The following is a 27145-nucleotide window of genomic DNA, read 5'->3' on the forward strand; positions in this document are numbered from 1 at the left end:
ATAAGTTAAATGAGTTTACATGTAAGATAAGGAAAATAATTACCTATTGAGTATATCTGCAATGTATGTCATTTATGTCCGTTACCATTAGGATTGTCTTTTGGATGCCGAAGTGGACATGCCAGCTACATGGACCAGCTGTAGCCAATTTATCGTTCAATCTAAACATTGTTACTAGTTCCACTATTAAAATTTAGTGTACAATGACTTTGCAGGTTGAGAGAGTCAGAAGTCGGCTTGCTGATGATCCTACACTACCTACAAAGGACTTCCAGCCCAACCTGGACAAATACAAACAACTTCAAGACACAGTGAGTGATTCTCATCAATAAGTTTTTTTACAACATATTTTCCTTCATGTATGATTGAAGTGGTAAATTTAGGTCTTGATTTAAAATTTGTGGGTTTTCTAATTATGTATTGTATATTACTTACTTACTACTGATGGGGCGTCACAGATCTCAGTCAATTTGTTGCATCGTAGATTGGCCTCCTCCACTCTTTTCCATCCTCCGCCATCTAGATTTCTCCTCCGCATTGGATCATATCCTTCTTGACTTGGTCATACCATCTTAATTTAGGCCTACCTTGTAAACTGGTGTCACACTCATATAATATTTTATGGAATACCAATCATTTGACTTTTTAATAAATGAAGCATAATCTATGATCACTACAATACACAGAAAAAAATATTTTTTTAGTTGAAAGTTATAAGTTATAGCTGTTAAAGGAAGACGTTTTGAAATATATATGCTTTCAAATTTTAAATTGGAGGAAAATATTAAGAAAGTACCTAAAGAGCTTTATAGGCCCTTTTTTACTCTTTAAATAATTTAAACATTTAGATCTTAGTTTTAGTATACAAATTCTTGTACAATTAAGAACACTAATAAATTGATAGTTTTGTCTCTGACTGAGCTTGTAAATTGTGTAGGTGACCAACAACGTCAGCCTACTAGAGGGTTACGTAAAGGAACATGAGGCTTACCACAACGCACACCTGGAGGCTCTAGACTGGGTCCGCAAGACTAGAATATCTGTGCAGCAATGTAGCGACTGTCATGGCGAGAAACAGGCAACAGTGGACAAACAGTGGAAGATCAACGATATTGCCAACACCCTTCCTATAGGTGATGATAGCTTTATTGTTGTAATCATTGGATTTATATATATTTGATAGAGTACAGGCGGTTTTTGTGAACCATTTCATTCCCCTGGGATTTGATCCGTTTGATTAGAAGTTTCTTAACTGCTTAACTGCTTGGGGATGTTATACTTCCTGAGATACACTATGGGCTACTTTCCTTGCTTGAATAAATTTATTTTTATATGTGTATCCGCACCATTATAATTTTTTATTTTTATGTAATTGAACCATCTGAATCCTGGTATTCTTATTATCTAACATATTTTTTGTCAAGCACATTTAATCATAAATAGCACTGTTAATTGTTAGCCCAATGACAAATGGCATCTCGATTTAGTAACAATCTTGTTTGGAATCGAACCAAAGAGTTTCATATTTGAATGGAACCACTCAAGTAGGTACCAGTTTCAAAGTGGCAATTTCACCTTAACCTTTTTTACAAGAAATTTGTAGCCTCTTTTAGCCTGACATTTGCCCATCCACATAGACCTCGGGACTGTTGGAGGAATATATCCAGTAAAGCAAGGGTTGAGACGTTATAGTAGAAGACTAGAACCATAGGCCCTAATGAGAAAGATTTTGTCTGACAACTGAGCACATATTTGTCACTGCTATAGATCCCCTTTGCTACGGACCGAGCCACCAACTCATCGTAATTGATGATCTTTTATTACATACAACACTTTTATCATTTTAGTCAACTATTAATTGATTCACTCGTGTTACTGTTTCTCTGTTATTGTTCTGCAGGAGAGGGATTGGTGCAGAAGGCCATTGCAGCCAGTGAGACAGTGTTTGCGTCTACTCGGCCTGAAGGTCAAGAGCCTCTGAGACAGGAGACTCGTCAACTGACATCGGACTGGGAAAGTCTGCGGAACTTGATCTCAGACACTCAGCGGACACTCGCCAAGTGTCTGACCGCTTGGAACGACTTCAACAACGCAAGGGAACGTATGAAAACATGGCTAGCCACCTTTCAGAAAAAGGTTTGCTGATATGTTTTACTGTAGATTTTGATGTACCCTACTTATATTTGAAGAAATTTGGTGAAAGTGCTTTAAGGGGTGATTTGTATAACTACTGAAGGATTAGGCTATTTCACTATTTCCTTTGAATTTTGTTTATTTTCACTAATTTCACTAATATTTCTCAAGATATATTCAAGCAAGTAATAGCTCTTTTATTTACTCCAAATGGTTTAGCTCTCTTAAGTAGAGATCTAAAAACATTAGGAACACAGTGGTTAGTCAATTATAGAATGGATTTTCAGATTGATTTGCTTATAAAAAGACAATCAAGTTTCATTTTGCAATCGTAGTTTAAGTTCTTAAGTTTAAATAGGTCGTGAATAGTGAAAGAGGGAGAATGTGACCATTTGGCTTGAAAATTAAACAAGCTTTACTATTACCTACTTAAAAAAACAAGTACAGATCTAGCTTGTCCAAAAAGCAGATTCACATAAAATGAACACAAGTTATTACGCTTGTTTTTTGTTGGTCATAACAGCTGTGCTAAAGATGTCAATCCATGTTCATCAACCTGAAATAAATACTGCATCATTATCAGCAAAAAGAATAACTCTGCCTGTCGATATACTAAATTAACACTACTTAATTTCATCATGACTTTCCCCGATAGATATAACATTTATCCCATAACCTCCATGTGTTCTAAACCCCTGTGAAGACATGTTCTCAACATAATTTCTGGCCAAAACTAATACATGTCATCAATGTGCAGGTGGATGCAGAGACAGACGATGGGGACACCAAGACTCCCGAGGACTTGCATCGTTGTCGAGCTCTCCTGGAGGAGGTGCAGGCGCAGAAACCATCCGTGGAGGAGCTGAATGACAGATGTGAGGCACTCATGGAACTAAGCGCTTGTCCTGGAGTGCGAGACGAGACTGTACAACTGCAGAGCGCCTACACTAACCTGCTTACTAGTGTACAGGGGTGAGTTATTCAAACTGTTTTCCCCATTCTACGTACAAAGGTTCTACAGAGATACAATTTTTTTAAGCATAGAAACTTGTGACAGTTCCAAAGTCCTGTGATACTTGCTCGTGTGTTCTTTGTAAATTTAATGGGATTAATTCAATTATATGCTGCAGATAACCTACCTAAACTGCAACCAATTTTTTCTGTAACTGTAGCTGACAATATATTTGTTAAGTAAACATCTTCAAACACAGTTATTCCTCCTATCTAGAATAAGCATTTCTGACTTAACTAAATAAAAGCTATAGGCCCTACTATTGGCTTTAGTAATCTTATTTTTCTAAGTTGTGTAGTGCCTACTTATCCAAAGTACTCCCCTCGATAGCAATGAAATTGCAAGATTGTCATTCCTAAACCGGCCTGATGTTTTTATCCCACCCAAACAACTTATTATTATTATATTATTTGCCGGAAAATGACCATAGTTTTGGGCTGTGAACATCAATAATATGTAATTATGTAGATTAACTTAAACATTTATAATTCTTGGTATTGAATTAATCTTGCGAGTAGACATATTTGAAGTGGCTATTATTGGTCAGGTTGGTATCCAGAGTAGAGAAGAACCTGTCGGACCACACAGAGTTTCTGAAGGCCAAGCAGGAGGTGGAGGACTGGTTGTCTAGAGCTCACGGAACAGTCAAGGACTGTATAGGTTCCGGAGACCTCGGCTGGGCCAGGGATAAACTGGACACGATCAAACTTGTCGCAACACGCATCACTGAAGGTCAGTTGGCTATAACACTAGTTTTGATTTTCTTGCGAGTGAGTTTCCCTATTATTGAAGGTAACATGGTAAGACCTGTGGTCGATGGTAGATGGTAGATCTGTGGCCTATTTACTCAAATAAAAATCATAGGATTTTGATGAAATTTGATATAATTGTGTAAACCTACGTTTATTTGAAGGAGTTCATGCACCAGCTTGATGGGACTATGGGGACGTGAGGGGTGTGCTGGATAAATAGTTGGTTTTTCCCATTTTCGATCCCTAAAACATAAAAATAAAATTTTACAATTTCTCCCTAAACCATTTTTTAGAACTTAAAAAACAAACAAAGAATGCAGATCTGAGGTATGTGATCATTCAAGTAAAACTGGAAGCTGGAAGCTAACCTTTCTTATAGATAGACTACCGATCTATTACTAATTTCAAAAATTTTAAAATTTTATCTTTTCACACACTCCTTGAAACATTCCTACATTAGGACTAAATGCGTGTTATGATTTGTGACTTATATTGCGTAACTATTTTCCCCTGGACTATAATCTTTTTCTGGCAATCTAGCTGAACTCTATCAATTCTCAAAAACTTTCTCACCTTTCTTTTCTCTTCAGCCCACCTCTTGAAGAAGCCCTGTAATAGAAGGAAATAGCAATGTTGTATTTTGTTACTTTGTGTGTTTATTAGCTTCTAGACTCTCTATCTCAGGTAAACTATCCAAACTCTACCCAAACGATTCCTTACATGTCTTTTACTAGATTTTTGACTTACGTTCTGTCCTGGTGACAGGTCAACATCTCATGTCCGGGATGCAGGAGGTGTTCAGCCGAGCTGTCAACACAACTCCAAGTGATCAGCAGGAGTCCCTGAGAGATGCAATGACAGTGCTGCGTAACAGCTGGGACCAGCTCAATATGGATCTAAACTGTGTGACAGCTCAGCTCAAGGCACTGGTTGCCCGTTGGGACGACTTTTATGACTCCAAGGGCAAACTGGAGACTTGGCTGGGTGAAACGGAGGGGCGACTGGCCGAGAGACCCAACACGAAAGCCGAGTTGGGCGAGATGAAGACGTTACTTGAGAGGTACGTAATGAAAAGTGGTTCCTGCACTGGTTAAAAAGAACATAGAAAGACAATCTGTCTCTTATAAAATAAATTACTGCTAATTGTACACTTAATAAACTAGTATCTATTTTATTTCAAACTTAGGCAGTTAATCTGAGAAGTTGTCAATCCAAGGTTGGTTATGAGACAGTATACTGTATTTTCTCCCCTTTTAGCCTACATTGATAATTGGTAAAATGATAATTTTCTTAATTATTTTGTGTCTAAAGTTTTGTGAAAATGTTAGTTTTGTTATAATTATAAAAACAATTATTTGTGTAGTACAGATGTTAGAGAATAATGAAATTTATTATATTATTCATTACTAAACAAGGATATATACAGGGGGTGTTTTTATTTTAATTAAGATATTTTAAGGGTATTCATTGACCTATAATGTTAATTATTAGCCTAGTATATCCAAGGCTAATAATTAACATTATAGGTCAATGAATATCCTTAAAATGTCTTAATTAAAATTAAAACACCCCCTGTATATATCCTAGTTTATTATATCATGGCATAACAATTAATTACTTATGTATGGATTTTATAATGTTTTTGAGAAACTCAATTTTCATAAAACCCTGTTAATATTGGTAAGTTTTAAGTGTTTTTGACTAAGAGGTTTCAAAGTCTTCCTGTTTCAGTTTGCACAAACCTTAACCATTAGAAATGTTACAAGTGTGATATTTGATTTTCAGGTTCAAACACATTCATGAGGAGATAGAGTCCCGCCGGCCAGACTTGGAACACTTGCTAGAGGAGAGTGAGGAGTTGAGTCAGTGTGTGAAGAAAGACGATGTCAAGAGAGAAGTGAAGGCTTTGGAGGCTCGCTGGGAGAAACTAGACGCAGACTGCAAGGTGTGTTACTCTCTACGTAGTCTAATCTATAGTTTTTGCACTGTTGCACTGTTTGATCAAAGAAAGTGTTTGTTTTATGTTATCTATTTCCTATTTTTTTTTTTTTTTTTTTTTTTTTTATAGATAGGATGAAAATTTTCAGAGCAAAGAACAGTTCAGTTTTTTTCTCTTCCCTTCCTGTATGGTAGTGACAAAATATCAACTGTTCAAGTGCTGGATTTCCAATGTTTCAGACAACACTTTCAAATGCCAATGACAATTAAAATGTTTACTTTTCAGGATAGTTGCTAACGACTATTGAACTAAAATTAACCACATTGTTCTCAAACTTTTACTCTTGTCGCACAGGTGAAGAGAGAGTCAGTCGAGCGAGAGATACAAGAACACTCCACGTATCAACAGTCACTGCAGGAGACTGAGAAGTGGCTGCTGCAGATATCCTTCCAGCTGATGGCTCACAACTCTCTCTACATCACCAACAGGGAGCAGACACAGGAGCAGATCATCAGTCATGACGCACTGCTGGCCGAGATACAGAGGTACCAGCTATCCCACCCATATACAATAGATAAATACAACTTGTCTGTTGGTTTGCAATCTGTGGAATACACTCTTGACAGTAATTTTTGAGATTTTAGGCTACTTTTCACTATATGTACGTACACTTTACTTTGCTGTAAATGATTTTTTTATGTGTTGTTGGTTTGAAATGTTTTTCAAGTTTACATTGTTGAAATACTGGAAACATAAAAATCAAATCTAGCATACCTACATGAAATTAATTACACATAATAGGTTGCCAGATTCCTCCAAATTCAATAATTACAGTTTTTTGCTGTATAAAACTAGTTAAAGTCTTTAAGTTTCCACTGTCATAGACTACTCAGAGAAAATATATCATCCCAGGTGAACTATTGTCTTGATATTCATTGCAATGAAGCCACCCTTTCATATTGATTATGTCTGTTACTGACATTTACTCGTGCTGCTGTTCAGGTACCAAGCTAAGCTGGATGAGTTGAAGGCTAAGGGCCACAGCCAGATAGAGAGGTACCCGGACATTGGAGCTGTGATAGAGCAGCAACTGTCTAATGTACAGGACAGCTACAACTCACTACTACACACTGCTCAGCAGATTAAGGTATATATACAGTTCAATGCAATTCTATTAATTCAGCAAGGTCTGCTGTCACCCAATCAATAATGCACACATTATATAGGTATATAACATTGTTGTTTGTTAATAATTTTCAAGTGAGATTTGTGAAGGTGATGATGGTTAGTCAAATTACCTCGTGATTTAGAGGATGAACAACAGTTTGTCATATTCTTTAAAGGGTTTTATCAAAACTTTGTTTGTACTTATTGGGAAACCAGGAAGAAGTTTTAGGATGAGTTTGTGATGTGTGCTGTTTGTGCAGGCTCGACTGGTAGACTCATTGGCCAAGTTCCAGCAGTATGAGGACACACTGGAGAGTATCATGGCCAACCTGGACGAGTGTGAGCCCCTGGTGACACTGAAGGTAGACGACGGACTTTCACTAGCGGAGGCACAGGATCAGCTGGAACAAGCTAGGGTGAGTATCACTAAGTCTCTTTTTAAAAACAACTCATAACTAGTTATCTGGTTTCAGTACTGAAAATTCAGTTTCGAATCTGTTTTTGGACAGCTGGGCGGTTATAGAATCCGCCACCTTTGATCCTGAATCCTCAGAAAAGTCTGAAGCTATTTAACAGTTCAATACTGGAACCTGCTGGACTGATTGGCTAAAATAAAAGATCCAGAACCAACTTGTCTTAGTCAGTAATAAAGGTGACATCTCATTCATTTTAGACGCACTGTTCAATCATCATTGCTTTTAAGTACACTCCCTACTCTGTCGGTGTTGTCAAACTTTAACCAAATGGCTAAAAAAACCGTTTCATTCCTGATGAAAGTCAGTGACTCTTTGAAGCCGGGTTAACACGTTTAAACGTGCTATAGATGTCCTAGGTTATTGGGCTTTAGGAAATGTCATGACTAAAGAAACAACAGATTTTAACTTATTAGGTAAAATACTTCACTCTACATTTGCTTCGTATTAGCTTAAAATTTGTACACAAAGTACATTGTTCACTGCAAAAAGTGTTGAAGTAGTAATGTTAAGGTTCTTACACTATTATCTCTAATGATGGATAAACACCGGAAGTGGTTCCTTCTTGACCTCTTGGCCTATCGTTGTCTGCAGGTGTTACACAACAGGCTACAGGGTGAAAAGTCCCGACTGGCTGTTGCAGTACAAGCCTGCGAAGCTGCGGCTGCTTGTATCTCTCGCCCCTCGTCACCCCAGGACCCGGCCCACGCACCTATACCTGACAAAGAGATCGCTGTTAGGATACGTCTCGAGGACCTTATAGATCAGGTGATCACCTTGCTGTGTTTCCTATTGTGTAGTGCATGCCATGGTCTATACCGTTTTTATCACATACAGTAGTGTTGCTATATATTTGCTTTATGACCATATAAATCTGCCAAATCCAAACAGGACAAGGGGAAAAGAGAAAACGACATACGTACCTGCCACACCTGTTTTATCACTTTTACACTAGAGTGCAGTCTAAAATGTATTGTATCAGAAAACTAACTTAAGTTTTTGAGGGACCTACATGTGCATTACAAGACAAAATAAGACATTTTCCTAACCAAAAGAAGATTCATTTGACATAGTTCAAATTGGCATGATTCTACTACATACATAAATACATTTTTTAACTGTAGTTTTGTTACTTAACACTGGTACATTACACTGCACAGATACGATTTACAACTAAGTTTGGTTAAAAGCACAAAATATTTTGGTGTTTGACTTCAAAAGCGATATAATTTTTAAATTGACAAATGTGCATAAAGAATATTCCTGCAGAGTGAAATGCACTCACTTTTGTGTGTAGGCCTATATCTGAAACTGTGTTATGTAGATTCTTTAGTTTTGTTTTATAGTAAAATGTGTTTTATATTTACACTCCAAATATGTGTTTGCATGGTTAATTTATATATTTCTTGTCTAATCATGATTTATTTTAGGAAAAAAATATTAATGTGTTAACATTTCATTTTTTTACCCTTGAAAATAGCTTCCAAATGACTTGTGATTCAAGCATTTCAGAGGAAAAGCTTATGTTATTTAATATTACAAATTTTCATTTATGTAAAGCCACGACTCACTTTTTCTTTTTATCTTTTTTCCCAAAAATTCTAATAGGCCTAGGTTATAATAAATAGTAAACTTACATTGAAATCAATTGATGAAAGATAAAAAAACTCGTCCTTTAGCATTTTTGCTACAACAACAAGTTAATAAATCTTCCACTATATTTGTAGATTAGTTGTCAGAACAGTGGTTAGAGAAATCAGAAATCAGTTTTCTTTTTATTTATATTTTTTTACCAACACAAATGTTTTCCTTTCTCAGTCAAAGGGACCTTTTTATGTGTATTCAGTTTTATGTGTTTTCTTATTCTTTAACTGCATGGTTTTACTGTGTTGGTGTTTTCATTTGTGTTTGCATGATGTTTTGAATGATAGAGCCAAGTAAAGGACGAAGAACCACAAACAATTCGTCTCCAGAAACTGCTTAAGAGGTTGAGAGATGAAGGGTTCATTGACAAAGTAAACCTTGAGATAGAAAAGGTAAGTGGATGTGCACAATTTTGTTATTTAGTCATGTTTACTCTGATATCTTGTTGAAGGTTTTCAACCTGTTTTTACTCAACATTTCCAATATAATGTTATTTCCTAGGTCTTGAAACCCTAAGTGTATTTAGATTTCCTCTTGCAGAAAAGCCAGATATCAACAATTCCTTAAATTTAAGTATCCATATACATTCTTTTGCAGCAATTAACTATTTGTTTACAAAAAACCTCCAAAAAATTATTATTTATTTAGAGTAAAAATAGCTATTATGTCATCATTTTTTGACAGGTAGTTTTATAATGGTCATGTAAAATACCAGCTTGTAGTAGCTTAAGTTAGCCATTATATAAAAATAACATAAGAAGTTTTTTGCTGAATAATTTTTAAAACATGTTTTCTAACTTCACACAGTTAAACATAAATTCTTTAAAGTTTTATTAATATGTTTTTCATTTGTTAATTTACAACCTCAAGATTATATACTGGACTTGCTTTTATGTTTACTCTCTATTTTCAGGCGCAAAATCGTTTGTCTGCGTTGACGTCTGCTGTCTCTGAATTAGAAGAGAAGGACCGCCAACTCGCAACATTGGGACAATGGGTTGCAGACCAAAAGAATCAGGTCAGCAGTCATCTATAACTTATGATTACTACTTAAAGAATAATTTTGTTTTAATTTGTATAAACCATTAACAACATTTAAATTAGTTATGGTCCAAACCAAAACTAAAAACATAAAAACATTAATAAAAATAACAAAACGCAAACATTTTTTGGATTTCAGTTTTGTAAAAGCGCTTCTGTCAACTGTGTGTAATTTTTTTTTTTTAGGTTAACTGTAAGAAAAGACCACGAGGTCCTAAGTTCGCCTCAATAAAGAAGGATTTTCATTTCATTTCATTCCATTTTTTAAGCTGTTAGGAGGATTTTGGGTGTCTTCTTGGGTAACTCCCTCAACTTGGGGTGTAGCAAGGGCTAAACACTTGGTAAGGGAGATACTGTTAAACATTGTTTGAAGTAAAAATTCAACCTGAGCGATATTTGATTTTCTCTCATTATAAATAATAGTGATGATTAAAACCAGGAATGTTAGGATAAATCTTAAAACCAAAAGCATTAAAGTCCAAACCCAAGCCTCAAAACTTGAAGGCAAAATGTTATTCCTGTTGGTTAAAGATACAAAACAATACGTAATAATAATAATGTATGCAATCAAAACTGAAAGAAATTGAACTCCCGACCCTGATTACTAAGACACTTGAAACCTGAAAGAACCAAGTTTTGATTTTAATTTTTATTCTTGAACCTTGCCGATCAAATCTCAAAACCAAAACCTCTCCTTAGTTTTTGTGGTTTGACTCATCACTAATTTAAATACTGTATTTTCAATGGGAGCAAATATGTTTTATTATATTTGAACTTAAAAGTAGTATTTCCTACATTTTATTTTCTACGTCTATTTTCTTGTATTTGTTACTATGCAATTCCATCTTACAACATCTAAGAAGTTGTATATAAGTTGTATATATATATATTGAAGGGGTTTTAGTCTATAATGATAATAAAACATGCTGTTCTCTGTAAAACCGTCAGTATTCTGACAGACTAGCAACATTGTTCTTATGGAGATGTGGGTTGTGTCAACTGCCCTCGCAACCTTCATGAATACACAAAATTACGGGAACTTTTTTTATATATTGGTCTCTTGGTATTGGTTTGGTAAGGACTCTTGATAGTCTTCACACATGGCTTCAGTTTAAAAAAGGAACTAATATTTATTTTTACCTCCTCAGACAGCGTAGGGTACAGCTCTGTGCTTCTAATGACACAGAAAGTGTTGTTCTAAAATGTTCTATAACTGTGCGAAACTTTGTATCTAAAATTACTAAAATTAGTAAAATTATTGAACGGCATTTTTTCTACTTTATGAGAGTTTATGCAAGCGTATTGAAAGCAGTAGTATTAACCAAAGGATTTCGAAATATTTGGCTTTACACAATCGTAATTCCGTAATGATTTTCCAGGTGACAGAGTGGCGAGCCAAGCCAGCCAAGTTGAAGGCCGACACAGCTAGGTCAGAGTTGGCAGCCATGCAGGAGCTGTTGGTGACACTGGGTGATAAGAAGTTGAAACTGACAACAGAGATGTCCGGATCACCACCTGAGATTGAGACTCAGCTGGATAGCCTAGAGACTTTGGTGAGCCAAGTAGTAGTATTGCTGTTTACGTCAAACTAACGGATGAATTAGATACAGAGGATTCCTTATTGGTGTAGCCACCGATAGGAGTTATTGGCATTGTTCATATAAAAATATCCTCACAAGCATGACAATTCTTGTAAGAGTTCTCCAATTTAAATTGATTTTAATTTTCGTAAAATAAAAACTATCTGGCACTTAAAAATTATTAGTCTACGCCTATTTGTTATCAAGATGTATAAACTTTCAAAATAAAATATCCCATGTTATACCAAACGACATTAATGGTTGTAGATTGCTTGTTTACAAACACATCTTAAAAAACCTTTGGCAAAATGCCTCTACACTACTGCAAGCTTTAAGAAATATTTTTTTCGAAACAACAACTTCACATGTTTACCATAGAATCAGACCTGAGTAGATCTATAAATCCAATATTATTTAGAAGTGTATCTAGATGTATAATTTTGATAATTATAAATTTGAATGAAAACTTATCCAAAGAAATTGGCTTAGTCCGCAGGTTGGCTGCAACAGGATTTTAGGGATGGATGAGACGAGATTCTATTTTCTCATTATAATTCAATATAAGATTATAGATCTCATTACTACGGGAAGTATTCATATGCTCAGTTTTACAATAGTTAGTTAATAAATAACACTTCAGTACTATTAAAACAACTAAAGTACAATAACTAATTATTTATTACAAAGGTCAATACAAAAAGAGTGTATAAAATAACAAAAGCTTACAGGAACTTGAATAGTTATGAAAATCTTAAATGCAGTAAGAAAAAAATTTAAAATAAAATGAAAATAAGACATCTTTAATGTAAAACTACAACATGCATACTACAACTAATTGTCTCAAAACAAAAACAGTCTATAAGAAAAAGAGTTGTAGTACAGCACTAAAACCTGTTTATCCGGTGTACATTTATCCGCGATTCTTCTTTATCCACAAAGATTCTGCTTCAACCTATAAAAACTATACTTAGTGCACTCAATAAGGCAAAAATCTTTGTTATACGCAAAGAATAAATTAAATAAGAATACCTTTGCAAAGGAAATACAACAACCACTTTATGATGGGGTTTTTTAATCTCATCTCGAAAAAGTCTTGGAGCAAAGTTAATCCCGCTCGAACAAACGAGATTTTTTAAATCTCTCATTCTTAAAAATTCAAGACCTGTCCATCTCTACAGGACATTTTACAATAAGCTGTATTGCTGAGTTGTGTGTTAATTTTTCTGTGCCATTATTTTCCTTGAATATAAATAAGAGCTAATAATCAACCTTAGTTGAGTAATCACTAATCAATACTTAGATATGACATATTTCCACAATCATGAAAACTATTCCATATGTTTTTTATTTCAACCAGTTGATGGAGACACTAGCCAAGAAGCAAGGAGAGCAGAGCCTGATAGACGAGTACCGAGGCTCGCTGTCCAGTACACAGGCTTACCTGGACACTCTGGCCAAGAAAGTAGATTCAGCGGAGAAGGGCAGTGGACTGGACTGCCAACATAAGCTGGCCACTCTAGCTGAGGTCAGTAGGTTGTTGTTAGTCGATTATGGTGTAAAATCTTCACCATTACTGTATCTCCATGAGCTTTGACCTTGTGGTTAAATGTTTAGTTCCCAAGGAGGAAAAACTACAGAATAGGGAGGAATTTGACAGTTTTTTAAGAAATTTTTATTTTTTTATTTTGTCATAAACACCAATAAAACAATGAAAAAATAGAATTTTCACAAAAACGGCTTGATTTATTTTGATAAAAATTTAGTATGTTATGGTCCTATACACTAAATGGTAAAACATCCAATGCTGCACATTGCAACTTTTGTGATTTATCCATAAAATACCGTAGTTACTCCCACCGCTTACCTAATATAAGGGTTGTTGATAAGCTTATGGAAGAAAGTATATGTCAGTGTTACCGCTTATTTTAAATTGGCTTTTTAAATTGGCTCTGATTAGGCAAAAAGATTTACTCTTTTACTCTATAAAAACCATAAAAAAATGTTTAATGTCAAAGAAATTTAACCTATGTTGAACACTACCCATATTGTTTTCAATTTAAAAACAACGTGTAATAAATACCTCCAAAGGACATCTTAGTAGTGCATTATTGTTAAGCAATTAAAAAACTAATAAAAATTTTACACTCATAAATTCTTCACCGACTTCATTTAAGAAATATTCATTGTTCTTTGTTAGGTTGGTAATGAACTGCAGGAGAAGGCTTTGCCAAAGGTGGAAGAAGTGAAGACTTTGGCCAACAATGTGATTGCAGTAGTCAGTAACCTGGACTCCCAGCAGATTGAAGACCAGGTAAATGTTAATCGTACATACAGCCTCTTCTGTTGCATCAATTCTTGGCCACCCCACCCCTTCTCTATCTCCGCGATTCCTCTTTTTCCACCATATTCCATGTCATTGTTCTTTTCATCACCTAATACATGACTCCTCGTCTGCCTTCTAAACTATTTTTACCTTCCTCCACTGAAATAAATAAAAATGCTTACTCCTTTGGTAGATATAAATTTGTTTGACGTTGCATTAACTTTATCTTGTGTCTTTCCCACAGGACTTCTTTTTGGGGGAGAAGTATAAGGTGTTGTGGGATTTCCACTACTTTTTTTTATAAGCCCTCTGGTTAAGAGACGATATCAAGTTTAGTGTTACGAGTAGTTTTGTCTGTGGTACAATTTTAATCCATGGAACAACTTAAAAACTGAAATTGAGACTTCAAAATCTGAACTGATAACAGGTAACTTGGAAGGCAAAATCTTGAGAATCGCCACATAATAGGATCGCTTGGGTAAAATAACTCAAACTCACAGTAAATATTACCTTACACAGACTAAAGAAAAACTATTCAAATATATCGATAAAATTTGTTATTGACTTGTGGATTTTGTGGCAGGTTAAGGCCGTTGAGAGGCGATACAACGACCTTGCCAAGAGAGTGCAGCGCAAAGCACAGGTGTTGGCGACCACGCACAAGGGTGCGGAGGCTGCGCAGGCGGAGATAGGACAGGCGCGGGAGTGGGTCAGGGAGAAAATGGTGTATGTGACGGCGCCTCCGCCACTTGGCTATGAAAACAAAGCTACCGAGGAACGGCAACAACTGCTAAAGGTGGGTGACCAGAGTAGAGATAATAAAGTTTGTAAGAATAATATTATAGCTTTGACTATGGCTATAGTAAGAAATAAAAATGTTTATTTCCTATTTGTCATGTTAAGTCTACATTCTACATAAATACTACCATTATTTTTTTATCTTAGTTTTTAAGTTAAATTTATATTTTCTTAAGCTTTGTAAACAACCTTCAACTTAGGTCTACAATGGAAACTCCATGTACAAAATCGAAAATTAAATTTATTAATTATTATACAAATCTGATAATGAAAGAAAAGAAAGGGGGTTCACAATAAATTGTACAAACAGTGGGAAATGAATTTACTTTAAAAAAAAACTTTAGGCTAGGCCTATTACAATGGTTTTAATTATTTAAGTTCAATGTTATAATTTAGGCTACTGCAAGGATCTTTCTCAGGTGGGGTGATCGAGCGGCATTTGAAATTAATCTTGTGATATAAGCCTAATTAAATTTTGTTTTAGAATATAAAGTATGTTCGAATTATAGATTGGTTGAATTAATAATAATTTTGAATAGGTTAAGCTTCTATAAGTTCTTGACTTTGAATTTGAGTACAAATGTCCAAAGGTTGGGCCTAAAAAAGTTTTAATGGCTTCCAAAGGGGTAAAAGTCTATTGGAGTAATCTCACCAAAATTGATGTCTTCTTTGAAGTAAAGTTCTTGATGTTATAAATTATGAATGTTCGTCACAAGGATGGTTCTTCTTTCAACAAATTTCACAAATTTTGTCCGAATAATGTACTTTTCTTTATAAAATTTTAATATTAAATATGTAGTGTCTAATTTGCATCTTCATACTATCTTGGCTCTATTGGAAGTGATGATGGTCTGATGTATTGTTGCACTCACATATGTCAATGCCGACTTAATAACATAAAATTATAGGCCACTGTTCACACATATATATTATACTTAACACATTTCATTTGCTAGAGAGCTGAATTATAATTTTGAAAAGTTATTTAAATAAATTTATGTTGAATTTGAAGCAATTTTGTTACAAAAGTTATAGGCTATTATGTATTTACATGATATTAGGTTATTTGAAAATTTCTATATTATATTGTATTAAATTGATTACCTATTGTTCTGCATGGACAATTAATTACTATATATGGTTTGAAAAGGGATTAACGTTTAGATAAAATGAAAACATATGGTGGAAATTAAATTATTCTATAAAAAAAAATATTGGTGAAAATATTGAATTGTTACAGCTTTAATTTTTTTCTAGGAGTAATTGTTGTTCTATGGACAGAATATTGCACATCACCCCTGTGTCAGGTGTATTGATAACTAATTCTTTGTCAGAAATTCCTTATAACTTCATTTAACATAAGTGCACAATTTGAGAACATAAACTAGTAAACTACATAAATTGTCAAGAGTTTCATCTTATAAAAGATAACTATAACACTATGATGACCAAGTAAAAATTAAATATACTTAAACACCGCACCTTGCAAACCAAATGAACAATTAGATAAATTACACATGTTTTTCCTAATAGGCAAATACCATTACATTAAGTCAATAAATGTTTCTATTGCAGGTCTTACTGAAAGAAGCTGAAGGCAAACAATTACTAGCAGAGTCGGTGGACAAGCGATTGCAGGCTCTTGCTAGCGAGCTGGAGCCTAGCGAAGTGCAGCAGTTGGGAGGCAGCATTCGCTTGTTGGAGACTGAGGTTTGTAGCCAGTAAACGGTATTTCGTATTAAAATATATGAGTTACAAATATATTTTCTTGGGGGTTTACAAGTACTCTCAATAACGAATTGAATTCAGTAATCTCTACTAAATGTGGAACAAAAGTACACTCACCGACAGTTATAAAAAATGATCATGATGAAAATTTCCTTTACAAAGGATTGTGATAATTTATGCAAATCTGGATGAATAGTGTTTTTGGCCTCTGGAGAAATAAAAATAAAAAATTGGTCCCGAATTAAGGTCTTACCATACCACCTACAGTGATAGCTTCTTCCCTTGAGGGAAATTTAATTTGGTAAATATGATTGGGAGGGCATCACTTGAAAGATCACCATTTTTCCACTCTTAAATCATTGCTTAGGGATGATGTATTTTCAAGTTACAATTCGTTTTTTAATCATCATAGCCATGTTTGAAAAACTCCTAGAATTATTGAAGAGAACATAGTGAAATACATGAAGTTTCGGGTTCCCATTGCACCAGAATATTCTTTATGTTTTACGGTTACATCTCATAGAAATATATTCACCCTTATTTGGTTGATAAAACTTTGCATTAAGCAGCATATTTTCCAACTGCACTCTTCATCACGGTCATCCAAAAAAAAAAAACAGGTAAACAGTAAAACTGTGAAGGGACTGGGTTTGAAGGGGAGACTTGTCGACTAGTGTGGCCGTAGCCGTGAAGATTGTTTTTGCACAGATCTTAGGTTTAATCGTAACCTATGTCTTGTCTCTAGGTTGGTGAGCTGAACAAGGGCTTGAGAGGAGAGATTGAACGAGTTGGAAGTGCAGCAGGTCAGAGGAAGCAGTTTGAAGACAAGTTGGCCGCTGTGCAATCAGCTCTGCGAGACTTGGCGTCTGAGGATCTCGATCCGATAAAAGAACAACCACTGACAGCGGCTGGTGTTGAGAAAGAACTTGATCACTACAAGGTAAATAGTTAAATAGGTAAATAGGTTAAAGTGCTGAATATGTCTACTACAGTTGTAGTGGGTGTCCATAGCTTCTTCCGTTCCAGTTAGATTTGGGTGTTGATTAGGCCTCCCCAACATCTCCTATTACTTCCACAGTTCTCTTCTACACACCCTACTTCACGCTACCGATCGTAATCTAGGTATTTGTCTCTCTTTTCAAACTCCATCAACACAACTTAATTTTCCTATGAATTCCCTCCTCTCACAAGTTCAAACTATCTTAGTTAATTCCAATTTATATATTAGTCTGTCTTCAAATTACCATAATTAATATCTTAATTCTAAAGGTAAGTATTCCTGCATATAAATCGTAATATGATAATTATTTAATTGCTTTGATTTTGATGGTTTGTTGTTATTCACAGACTTATGAATCGTCCTTGAAGAAGTTCGGAGACAATGAGCTTGGTCCATTACAGAAGCAAGCCAACGCTCTCATTAAGGATTGTGATGAGGCTGACAAAGCCAAGCTACTCGCTGTTATTCAAGGTGAGTTTTCAACACAATGTGAAGTATACACAAAAGTTTGTATGTAATGTATACTGTGAAATTGGTTGCCTTATTTTATCATAACACAAACCACAATGTGTGAAAGTCTTTTTATGTTGAGATGATGCAAGATGTTTTAAAGATTTTCTTGCCACATTTTCTACAGGAAATACAGCTATATAGAATGTAAAATCTTTTCTCCTTGTGCTCTTGAAACTTTTTCCAATATCCGTTTTGCTCTTCTGAATGATAAACTTTGTTTAAGCTTGAGTTTTGTTGTAATCCTACTAATTAACTATTCAAAGTCTAAACAGTAAACACTTCCTAGAATGCTTGTATAATAGTATTTGATATGTACCGGTATGTTTTATTGCTTGTTCATATCTTGTGTTAAAATTGTTTTTTTTTTCAAATAAAATTTTGCTTACAGTAGGTCTATATTGGTCAAATCCAAGATTGACGATAAAAATTGTCATAAAATTATGTAGTTAATGTATACCGCCACCGCTTGGGTAGCTTTTTTATTGTTAAAAACCAATTGCATTGATCCAGTTATGGATTAGTGACAGAAACAGGACACATACAAAATTGCATCCGATTTAAACTATCCACGAATAAAGTACTATAGTAAATGTATAAGAACAAGCTCTTTTCAATCACTAATTCCTTTTCTCACAATTTATCTTACCATCCATCTTCAGGTTTGGTTAAGGAGCACGAAGGGCTGCAGAAGAAGTGTCGCAACAAACTGTCGTCCATGCAGGACTTGCTGACTGGACGGCGCAAGTTTGAGGCCGATGTCGAGGCTTGTCAGGCTTGGATGAACGAGGCAGAGGTCGCATTGTCAGCCGAACTGAGGACCTCCAACCTTCAACTCATACAGGAACAACTCAATAAGGTGTGCCAACTATCTGAATAATACGTTCACAATAAGTTAAAAAGATATATCTTGCTTGACCAATGTGAGTACATCTCAATCTTTTTCTTTAACAAACAAATATCTGATTACAAATTTTTTTGAACAGATTACATTATAATTGAGACATACAGCTACAGAATAACAATGGAAATAAAAATATGCTGTTGACTCAATCACTTGAATTGCCACTGAAATACTGTGGAGAAAGCGCTGATATTGGCAAATCTTGAGTATTTTAAGAACTAACTGGATTTGAATTGCACCAAGATTCCTTTACTTTACATTAGTTTGATTTTGGTAAAAAATAACTTGAAATTATACACAGAAACCTATTTTGTGGATAAAGTTAGTCTTATCCATGAATTTCAACTTTTTATGGGTTTGTTATTGTTTTTAAAGTTTTTAATTAGCCTACTATGTATTCCTTGACAGATTGATTTTGCTAAAATGAAGTTAACCAGTCAAAAACTATATTTCTCTCTCCAAAATAATGAATTGTTTCCTAAATAAGTCAATTTGATCCATTTCAGTGTTTTTATCTTGTCATCAATTTTACAACAGTAATAAACTCCGATGAAAAAACATATAGCTAATGATGGCCAAGGAAAGGTAAATTAAACTAGTAAAATTATTTTTCTTTTATGAAAAAGAAATAATATAAGTAGGGATGGAAGAGATTGGATTTTTAGTTCGAGACGAGACAAGACAAGATTTTTTATTTCTCATAAAATTTCGAGACGGGATCTCCCTTCTCATACACAACGGGAAATGCACGTTCAAAATTTTTACCTGATTTTGTAACATTGTTAGATTACTGTTTAAATACAAAAATAATGATAACAGGCAAGAATATTTACAATCTTTTATTAAAAAAACATCAGCATAACATTTTTCTATTAATCACGCCTAACTTATTAAAAATGCCTACGATTAGGAAACATAGTGATATCAGTTAGGATAGAGTTCAACTCATCCTAAAATAAAATAAATCATAAAATAAAAGCAATATTAATTTTTATAAAATAGTTACTTGTTTTGACTTTTTATAGTAATAAAACATTCCTCACACTGATTACACTTAACAAAACTTCTCAAATGTTATTAAAGTAATATTATTAAAATAATTAAAGTAATATTTACATTCAAAGAATTAATTAAATAAGATCGCCTTCGCAAAGGAAACGCAACTACAACACGCTCATGTATTGCGGGTATTGCATTAACTTTCTGCAGGCGTTTTTAATTTTTTTTTTTTTAATTCTTGTCTCGATAAAAATCTTGGCTAAAAAGAAATCTCGTCTCGTGTAACGAGATTTAAAATTTCCCGAAATTTTGAGACTTGACCATCCCTAAATTATAAGCAATAAATAATTTCCATCTCGAGTCTTAGTCTAGTCTGGTACTGAGTGTAATCCACTGCAACAACTTTAATAAATCAAAAAGCATTAGTAAAATGTTTATAAGTGGTGATAATCTAGTTTATTCTGTTTACTCCCTCTTTTTATTACATTAATTATAATTTATTGCCATTAATAAGATTTATTAAAAAATATATATTTTTATTTTTAATACACCTGTATATCATGTAATTAGTTTTTCTTACTATGCTGCATGTATTTTGGACATGATGTTCTTAGACTGTAAGTATTATCTTAATTATTTAACTAGTTAATTGCATACCGTGTTTTAAGAATTATTGAGTTTTGCTGATAGATTAGTTAACTTACTAGGAAGTAGTGAGCAGAAAGTACATTTGGGCAAAAATTAAGTCCCCAACCAGTATCCAGGATACTATTGGATTTACCGAGCTTTTAATCACACCAATCATAAATTATGAAATCATTAAATCTTTGTTACATATTATTATCCTGTTTCTAATTTTGCCTTTTCTCAGGAGAAAATAGGCCTATTTAAAATACCTAAATTTGTTTAATCAATGGTCACGTTTAAAACTGTCACAAAAAAAATCACTATTTATTACCTAGCAAGCAGATTATACAGGGTGATTGAAAAGTCTGGGTACGGCCTAATATTTTACAAACCATAGCAGAGAACATCTATAAACTTTACAAAGTCTCATATCGCAATGTAAACTATTTTTTGTTGCTATTGCCATGAAATGAGAGACATGGGGGGACGGCTCACAGAGAAAGTCATAGAAATCTTAAATGTAAGCATGGGTCAAGTGATACCTCATTTCAAAGAGCTCAGGTAGTTGAGATGAATGACGCAAACCGCATCTCAAAAGATGTATCCAATCAGAAATGGTGGGTTGCTTTAGGTACACGTTGTGAAGTACATTATGCGCTGCCATTTCTGACTGGATTAAAAAATAACAACAAAATTTAATTCTAAAATGAAGTGGTAAGTTAACTAATCTCACCGTGAAAACATTAGTAGAGTGAAACGCCACCTACCGCATCTGAATAAGACAATACAGTCAGAAATGGCAGCGCATAATGTACTTCACAATGTGTACCTAAAACAACCCGCCATTTCTGATTGGATACATCTTTTGAGATGCGGTTTGCGGCATTCAACTCTACTAACTGAGCTCTTTGAAATGAGGTATCACTCGACCCGTGCTTACATATAAAATTTCTTGACTTCCTCTGTGGGCCGTCCCCCCATGGTTGTCATGTCATGGCAATTGCAAGGAAAAATAGTTTACATTGCGATATGACATCGTGCAAAGTTGATATAAATAAATAGCAATATTTATTTGCCATTGACATTATACATGTATTAGCAACAGTCAAGGTCATAAAAAAGTAAAGCTTACAAGCTAAAATACAATTTTCTTCTCTAAAAGCTCTGAGAGAGATGTTTTCTGCTATGGTTTGTAAAATATTAAGCCGTACTCAGACTTTTCAAACACCCTGTATGACTTTCTGTATAGGTAATATGTATAAATGCTGTTGCCAAAACATCTAGATAACTGTTCAAAGTACAACACAGAAAACTATATACTGTGTTTTTCAATTGCAGTATACCAAACTCAATGAGGAGTGTGTGCGTGTGGGTGATGATCTGAACAACCTTGACAAGGTCGGACGAACAATGGTACTCGGAGCTCCAGACCTGCTTCAGCTGACAGAGAACCTCAACAACCTCCACGAGCGTCACGGCCGAATTGCTGCCAACATAAGGTACGAGAATACTTGCCATCAATACCACCATGACTATGTGAATACATTGGAAGTAAAGATTCGACGGTCAACATTACACTAATAATGTTGATTTTTCGGCCTTGTTGCAGACAGCCATCTTTAGAGTAGTTCATCGGAACAGGTGTCAGGCATTACCATTTATCAGTACTACTTTATCAGCAGCAGAACCTGTTCACTTGTTCCTGTGACTTTCCAGTGATCTTATAATACATGTTTCATTACATCATTATTGTTTCTTTCCCATAAGCAGAAAGTTATTTACTTAAAAATAATTTTTTCCTGTGAGAACAACACGGGTAAGACCTGAACTAGCCATGTGATAAGAAGTAGAGACGAAACTATCACCAAGCTTAATGGAAGGAAATCTTGGATGGAAGAAGATTTTCTGATCATTCGTAGAAGAGGTGGAAAAATGAAGTAGTGAAAGACGTGAGAATGTTGTGGACTTATGAAAAGGAGTAGGATCAGAAGTGGAGCCTAATAAATTAACTTAATGCTTATTTATTTAAATCTTTATCTTTTTTGGTAATATGTAATCAGTCTGACTTTCTCTGCAGGGATCGCACTAAAGCTCTGGGCGAGGCGTTGCAAAAATGTCGTCAAGCACAAGAGCGTGCCAATGAGAGTCTCGCCATGTTTGCTCGCATACAGGCTGAGTTGAAGGATCTGCAGAGACCTGTAGGCAGCAAGGTGGAGGATGTGCAGGCAATGCTGGAAAGCTATCAGGTTTGTAAACATACCCTCCAAAAATTTGTCTCATGATCAGACGCCAAAAATCTAGACTGAAAATTTTGAGATTTTTGGGTTGGAAGAAAATGGAGGGTAAATATCCAGTGGTTAGAATGTGTTGACTGTGTCTTATAAATTTTCAACCTGGACCCAAAAATAAGTCCCTAGTGGCTAGAGAGTTAATTGGAAAGTATCTCAAAGAAATTAATGGTTTGTTAATTGCAAACCATAAAGTCAAACCATATTGAAAGTAACCTTTTTATATCCCAATTGTAACAACTTTCAACGGTAGCAAAACAATAGAATAGTTTTAATAATAATAGAATAGAATAATAATTTTAATAATAATAATAGTTTTAATAATATAATTATGACTCTTAATTCCAATCTCCAAATATCAGCAGCACAGTGCATTAGGCTATTTACCAAATAATTAGAATATTCATTATGAAACTGAGGTGTGGCTAGATCCAAATATGTATCAACAATGAGTGTAGGTGGGGGACATTCAAGATGATTTGTGTAGCTTTGGATATGAGACTATCTGTTATTTTAGCCAGAACCATTAATTAAAATCCTAATTATCATGGACAGCTAGGTCCATCAAGCTAAATATATACAAAAACATTATCCTTTACTGTCTATCTGCTTAAATTACACCGTCGATACCTGTGATATTAATGTAACCCTATATTCCGTTAAAAAACAAAAATGCAAACAATTCATAAATTGCTCATGTTTGTTGTGCTTTTTATCTTCTGTTTCCCTTTCACTCCTTCGCCATTGACACCTCAGTAGGTTTTGTGCCTCACCACTCACTTCTGCCCTCTTCTGCTTTAACTGTAGTCAAATGTTGAACTTTAAGTCTTCCTATGTCTTTGTGAAATTGATGCATCTTCCTCATTCTTGATGGAAGGGTTCTTCTCCCTCTGGAATCTTATTAAAATATACCTTGAAATTTCAGAAACTACTGGACGACTTGAAGAACTGGAAGAGCAACGTTGGAGATCTGGAGGGCATTGCTAACCTTCAGGACATAGTTAAGCAGCAAGAAGACCTGATCAGAGCCATAGAGGATCAGCTGGACAGGCTGAGGCAGCTGTTGTTGCTGAGGGAACAGTTCATAGCGCTGATAGCTGACATCACAACATTCATAACACGCTACACTGAGGTCATCAAGGACATTGAGACCGGCGGACACTCTACGCAGGAGAAGATCAGGAAATATGACGATGTACGGGAGTAGGACTTGTGTTGTAGTATTATAGCTTCTATATAGTATTTTTCAAGGAAAGGCTCTAGTCCAGGACTTTAAACTGTACAATAAAGGAGGATGGCAGCTAATTTACCTTAGAATAAGTACCGGTAGGCCATGAAACACGAAGAAGACTCACAAAAAACACACAATAACATACAAAAAACCAGTCCTCCATAAATTTACCATCACCAAAAATACATTTTATACAAAGAATTGAATCATGTTTATTCTGTTAAGCTTAGACACATCCATTGTTTCAACATATTCCTTTTCAGCTTTCTTTTTAAACTTATATCTTAAGACTCTAAGCAATAAAAAAAATATCTTCTTGGTTTTACTACAGGTTATAGTGAAGATCCAAGAGTGTGAGGCCTTGCTGGCCGCAGCCACCGATAAGGGTGAACAGATCGCTGCAGAAGGTTCCGCATCAGACCGCAACATGGTGACGGAACAGCTGCAGAGTCTGAAGCAACAGCTGACTGCACTGCGAAGAGCCGTGGAGAGACAGAGGCAGCAACATGAAGCTGCTGCGGCGGAACATCTCAAGCTGGCTGCGGAGCTGGACACAATACTGGAGTGGCTGCATAGTCACGAGGCGGAGGTCAAGTCTCGGCCACTGCTCAACATTGATGTGTCCAGCGTTCAGCTGGAAATGGAGAAACACAAGGTTAGAGTCTTGAATATTTGTTGATTATTTACATAGCAATTCCTTTTGTTCATTATACAAATCAAATCAAATCAAATCAAATATATTTATTTCCATTCGGTACAATAAAGTACAATAGGATAGGTCAGATTGCATTTTACAAATTGTCATGAAGCAAATTAAAGTAGATGTAAATATAAAATTAAATTTAAATTTTATAGTATATAGAACAAAACAATTAAACAAACAATTTCTCCTTCAAGCTGGCCTGGAACATCAATAACAGATAAAATAGAAAATAATTTCTGATAACATCATATCTTAATGAAAAAAGAGAGGATTAGTTTTCAATAATAGTTTTAATGTGAAGAATGATTTATATAGACTATTAATTAATAGAGTGTGGGATTTGTATTTAAGTGTATAGAACGATCTAGAAAGCAATTTGGCAAGAAAAAAACTCATTAAGTGAATAAAGTGGGTTTATTAATAACCAGTTATAAAACTTTCTCTTGAATTGTTTGACATCATATTTTGAGATAAGGCCAATGAGTTTATTGTAAACCTTTGGAGCTACAACAACATGGCTGTTTATACACATAGTAGAACCCTCAATTTCTACTTCAAAATAACCAAGCTCTAAGAATTCTTCTTTGACCTTGTTTGACCTCGATGCTTCAGCTCTCTTGCTATCTGTTGAGTTAACAGCAAACTACTACGATGCGAGCAAGCAGTGAGGCCACTTCATCAAAGTATTTTAGGGCGCTCGGCGGCGGCGAGAGAGACTCGTCAAAGTAGGCAAATGGATTCCAACTTGTGTCGTCAACACTATCTTTACGCAAATGTTGTGTAAACTACTACAACCAAATTTAAATTGACAACAGCTGTTTTCAAACTCCATGATTGTATCAAGTAAACATCTAAAAACACTCCTAGCTACAATTTTATTTTCAGGAAAGAAGGGAAAATGTTTTCAGCACACAGGTAACAAGACAGCCTTTAATGCCAGACATCTGAATTGATCAGACTGCTTACTGATAACCCCCTATCATAGAAATTTAAATGTTTCAGAAACTAGCTGCAGAGGTGGAGAGCCACCTGGGGAGGATAGCTGCTGCACAGGAGTCAGTGAAGCATGAGGAGGGGCTGCCGATGGAGTTGACGGAACGGCTGAGTGAAGCTAACCTGCTGCTGACCACTCTTCCTCCACAACTGAGTGAGAGAGCCAAGTATCTGGAGGACAATAAGAGGTAGAGTGAAACATAGGCGACGTTAAATATTGGTTCAAATCCTGAATTTTGTCAATTTTATAAAACAAAAATCAGGGAACTTGACATTAACATGACAAAATCAGCTTATTTAGTCAGACACAAACCTCGAAAGTTACAGTAAACCAGTCACCCTCAGATTTAAAGCAGTTAAGTCTAAACTACTGCAAATCCTAGTCCTAAGAAGCTAAAATTAAAATGTTTGAAAATTCCACATGGATAATCTTGAACCAAACGTAGGTTTATTAAATTAATGTTAGTATAAAATCGAAGGCCAACTATATCTACAAGTCTAAGTAATCCTCATAAGTCGCTATAATCTAAGTCCCTTATAGCAGGATCTACACTAAATCCCTGAGCAATTAAAATGGGGGGGATGCAACCAAGGTGTATTTTGTGGAAATTATTTACCTCAAATATTTTCTTGACTGGATATTGTAAGAATCTTGGCATCGTTTCCATTGCCTCAGATGAAGGATCAAAAAAAGAAATAAAACATACATTTCACTGCCGCCTATGCTGTAGATATTACATTAGTGCTACTTGAAAATTCTCCTTGCCTACTAGGTGTAAAGATCGTATTGGTAAGATCGTATAAGAAAATAAAAATATAATGTTTATAAAATATTGGAAGGTTAATTAATTGGTACTTTTATTCTTTACTTGTCTGTATCAGATTCACTTTACATTTTTAAATTTTATATTCTAGATACCGGGAAGATTACGAAGCTTTAGTGGAAAAACTCCATATTTGGGTCCGAGAAGCAGAAGCAAAGCTTGAGGCTGGCAAAGATGGAGTGGACTTTGCAAATATTGCTCATGACCTGGAAGATCACAAGGTACTAATTTGTTAAGACTGATTACTTTGTTATAAACATTAAAATAAAATTTTAGCTAAAATATTACATTTTCCACCTAAAAATATATAAATTCCTCTAAATTAATAAACAAAATGTCAAAGATTTGTTCAAACAATGTTTTATCCATAATGAACCAATGTTTAGTACATATATGCACTTTGCCTTAAAAAAATCTTATCAATGTAATAGAAATCCACTGATTATGTGGATACTAAGCGGAAGGGAATCCTCCTA

General features: G+C 34.9%; 1 protein-coding gene across 1 annotated transcript in view; it reads left to right on the forward strand.

Moving 5' to 3' along the window:
* LOC128986734 (muscle-specific protein 300 kDa) overlaps positions 1 to 27145 on the forward strand; it is a 183790-nt gene that overhangs the window by 123753 nt on the left and 32892 nt on the right. The window contains exons 80-106 of the mRNA XM_054407239.1: positions 216 to 311; positions 938 to 1133; positions 1901 to 2136; positions 2891 to 3105; positions 3693 to 3877; positions 4663 to 4957; positions 5683 to 5842; positions 6191 to 6381; positions 6839 to 6983; positions 7264 to 7419; positions 8071 to 8244; positions 9408 to 9512; positions 10034 to 10138; positions 11541 to 11714; positions 13099 to 13266; positions 13939 to 14052; positions 14648 to 14860; positions 16438 to 16572; positions 17336 to 17530; positions 17938 to 18061; positions 18763 to 18959; positions 21969 to 22129; positions 22708 to 22876; positions 23844 to 24113; positions 24481 to 24804; positions 25855 to 26033; positions 26761 to 26890. Coding sequence (XP_054263214.1) covers positions 216 to 311; positions 938 to 1133; positions 1901 to 2136; positions 2891 to 3105; positions 3693 to 3877; positions 4663 to 4957; positions 5683 to 5842; positions 6191 to 6381; positions 6839 to 6983; positions 7264 to 7419; positions 8071 to 8244; positions 9408 to 9512; positions 10034 to 10138; positions 11541 to 11714; positions 13099 to 13266; positions 13939 to 14052; positions 14648 to 14860; positions 16438 to 16572; positions 17336 to 17530; positions 17938 to 18061; positions 18763 to 18959; positions 21969 to 22129; positions 22708 to 22876; positions 23844 to 24113; positions 24481 to 24804; positions 25855 to 26033; positions 26761 to 26890 — 4812 coding nt within the window. The remainder of the gene's footprint in view (positions 1 to 215; positions 312 to 937; positions 1134 to 1900; positions 2137 to 2890; positions 3106 to 3692; positions 3878 to 4662; positions 4958 to 5682; positions 5843 to 6190; positions 6382 to 6838; positions 6984 to 7263; positions 7420 to 8070; positions 8245 to 9407; positions 9513 to 10033; positions 10139 to 11540; positions 11715 to 13098; positions 13267 to 13938; positions 14053 to 14647; positions 14861 to 16437; positions 16573 to 17335; positions 17531 to 17937; positions 18062 to 18762; positions 18960 to 21968; positions 22130 to 22707; positions 22877 to 23843; positions 24114 to 24480; positions 24805 to 25854; positions 26034 to 26760; positions 26891 to 27145) is intronic.

This window comes from Macrosteles quadrilineatus, unplaced genomic scaffold, assembly GCF_028750875.1.
Source record: "Macrosteles quadrilineatus isolate MER2022 unplaced genomic scaffold, UCM_ALF_1.0 Scaffold_2__2_contigs__length_208266976, whole genome shotgun sequence".
Lineage (NCBI taxonomy): Eukaryota > Metazoa > Arthropoda > Insecta > Hemiptera > Cicadellidae > Macrosteles > Macrosteles quadrilineatus.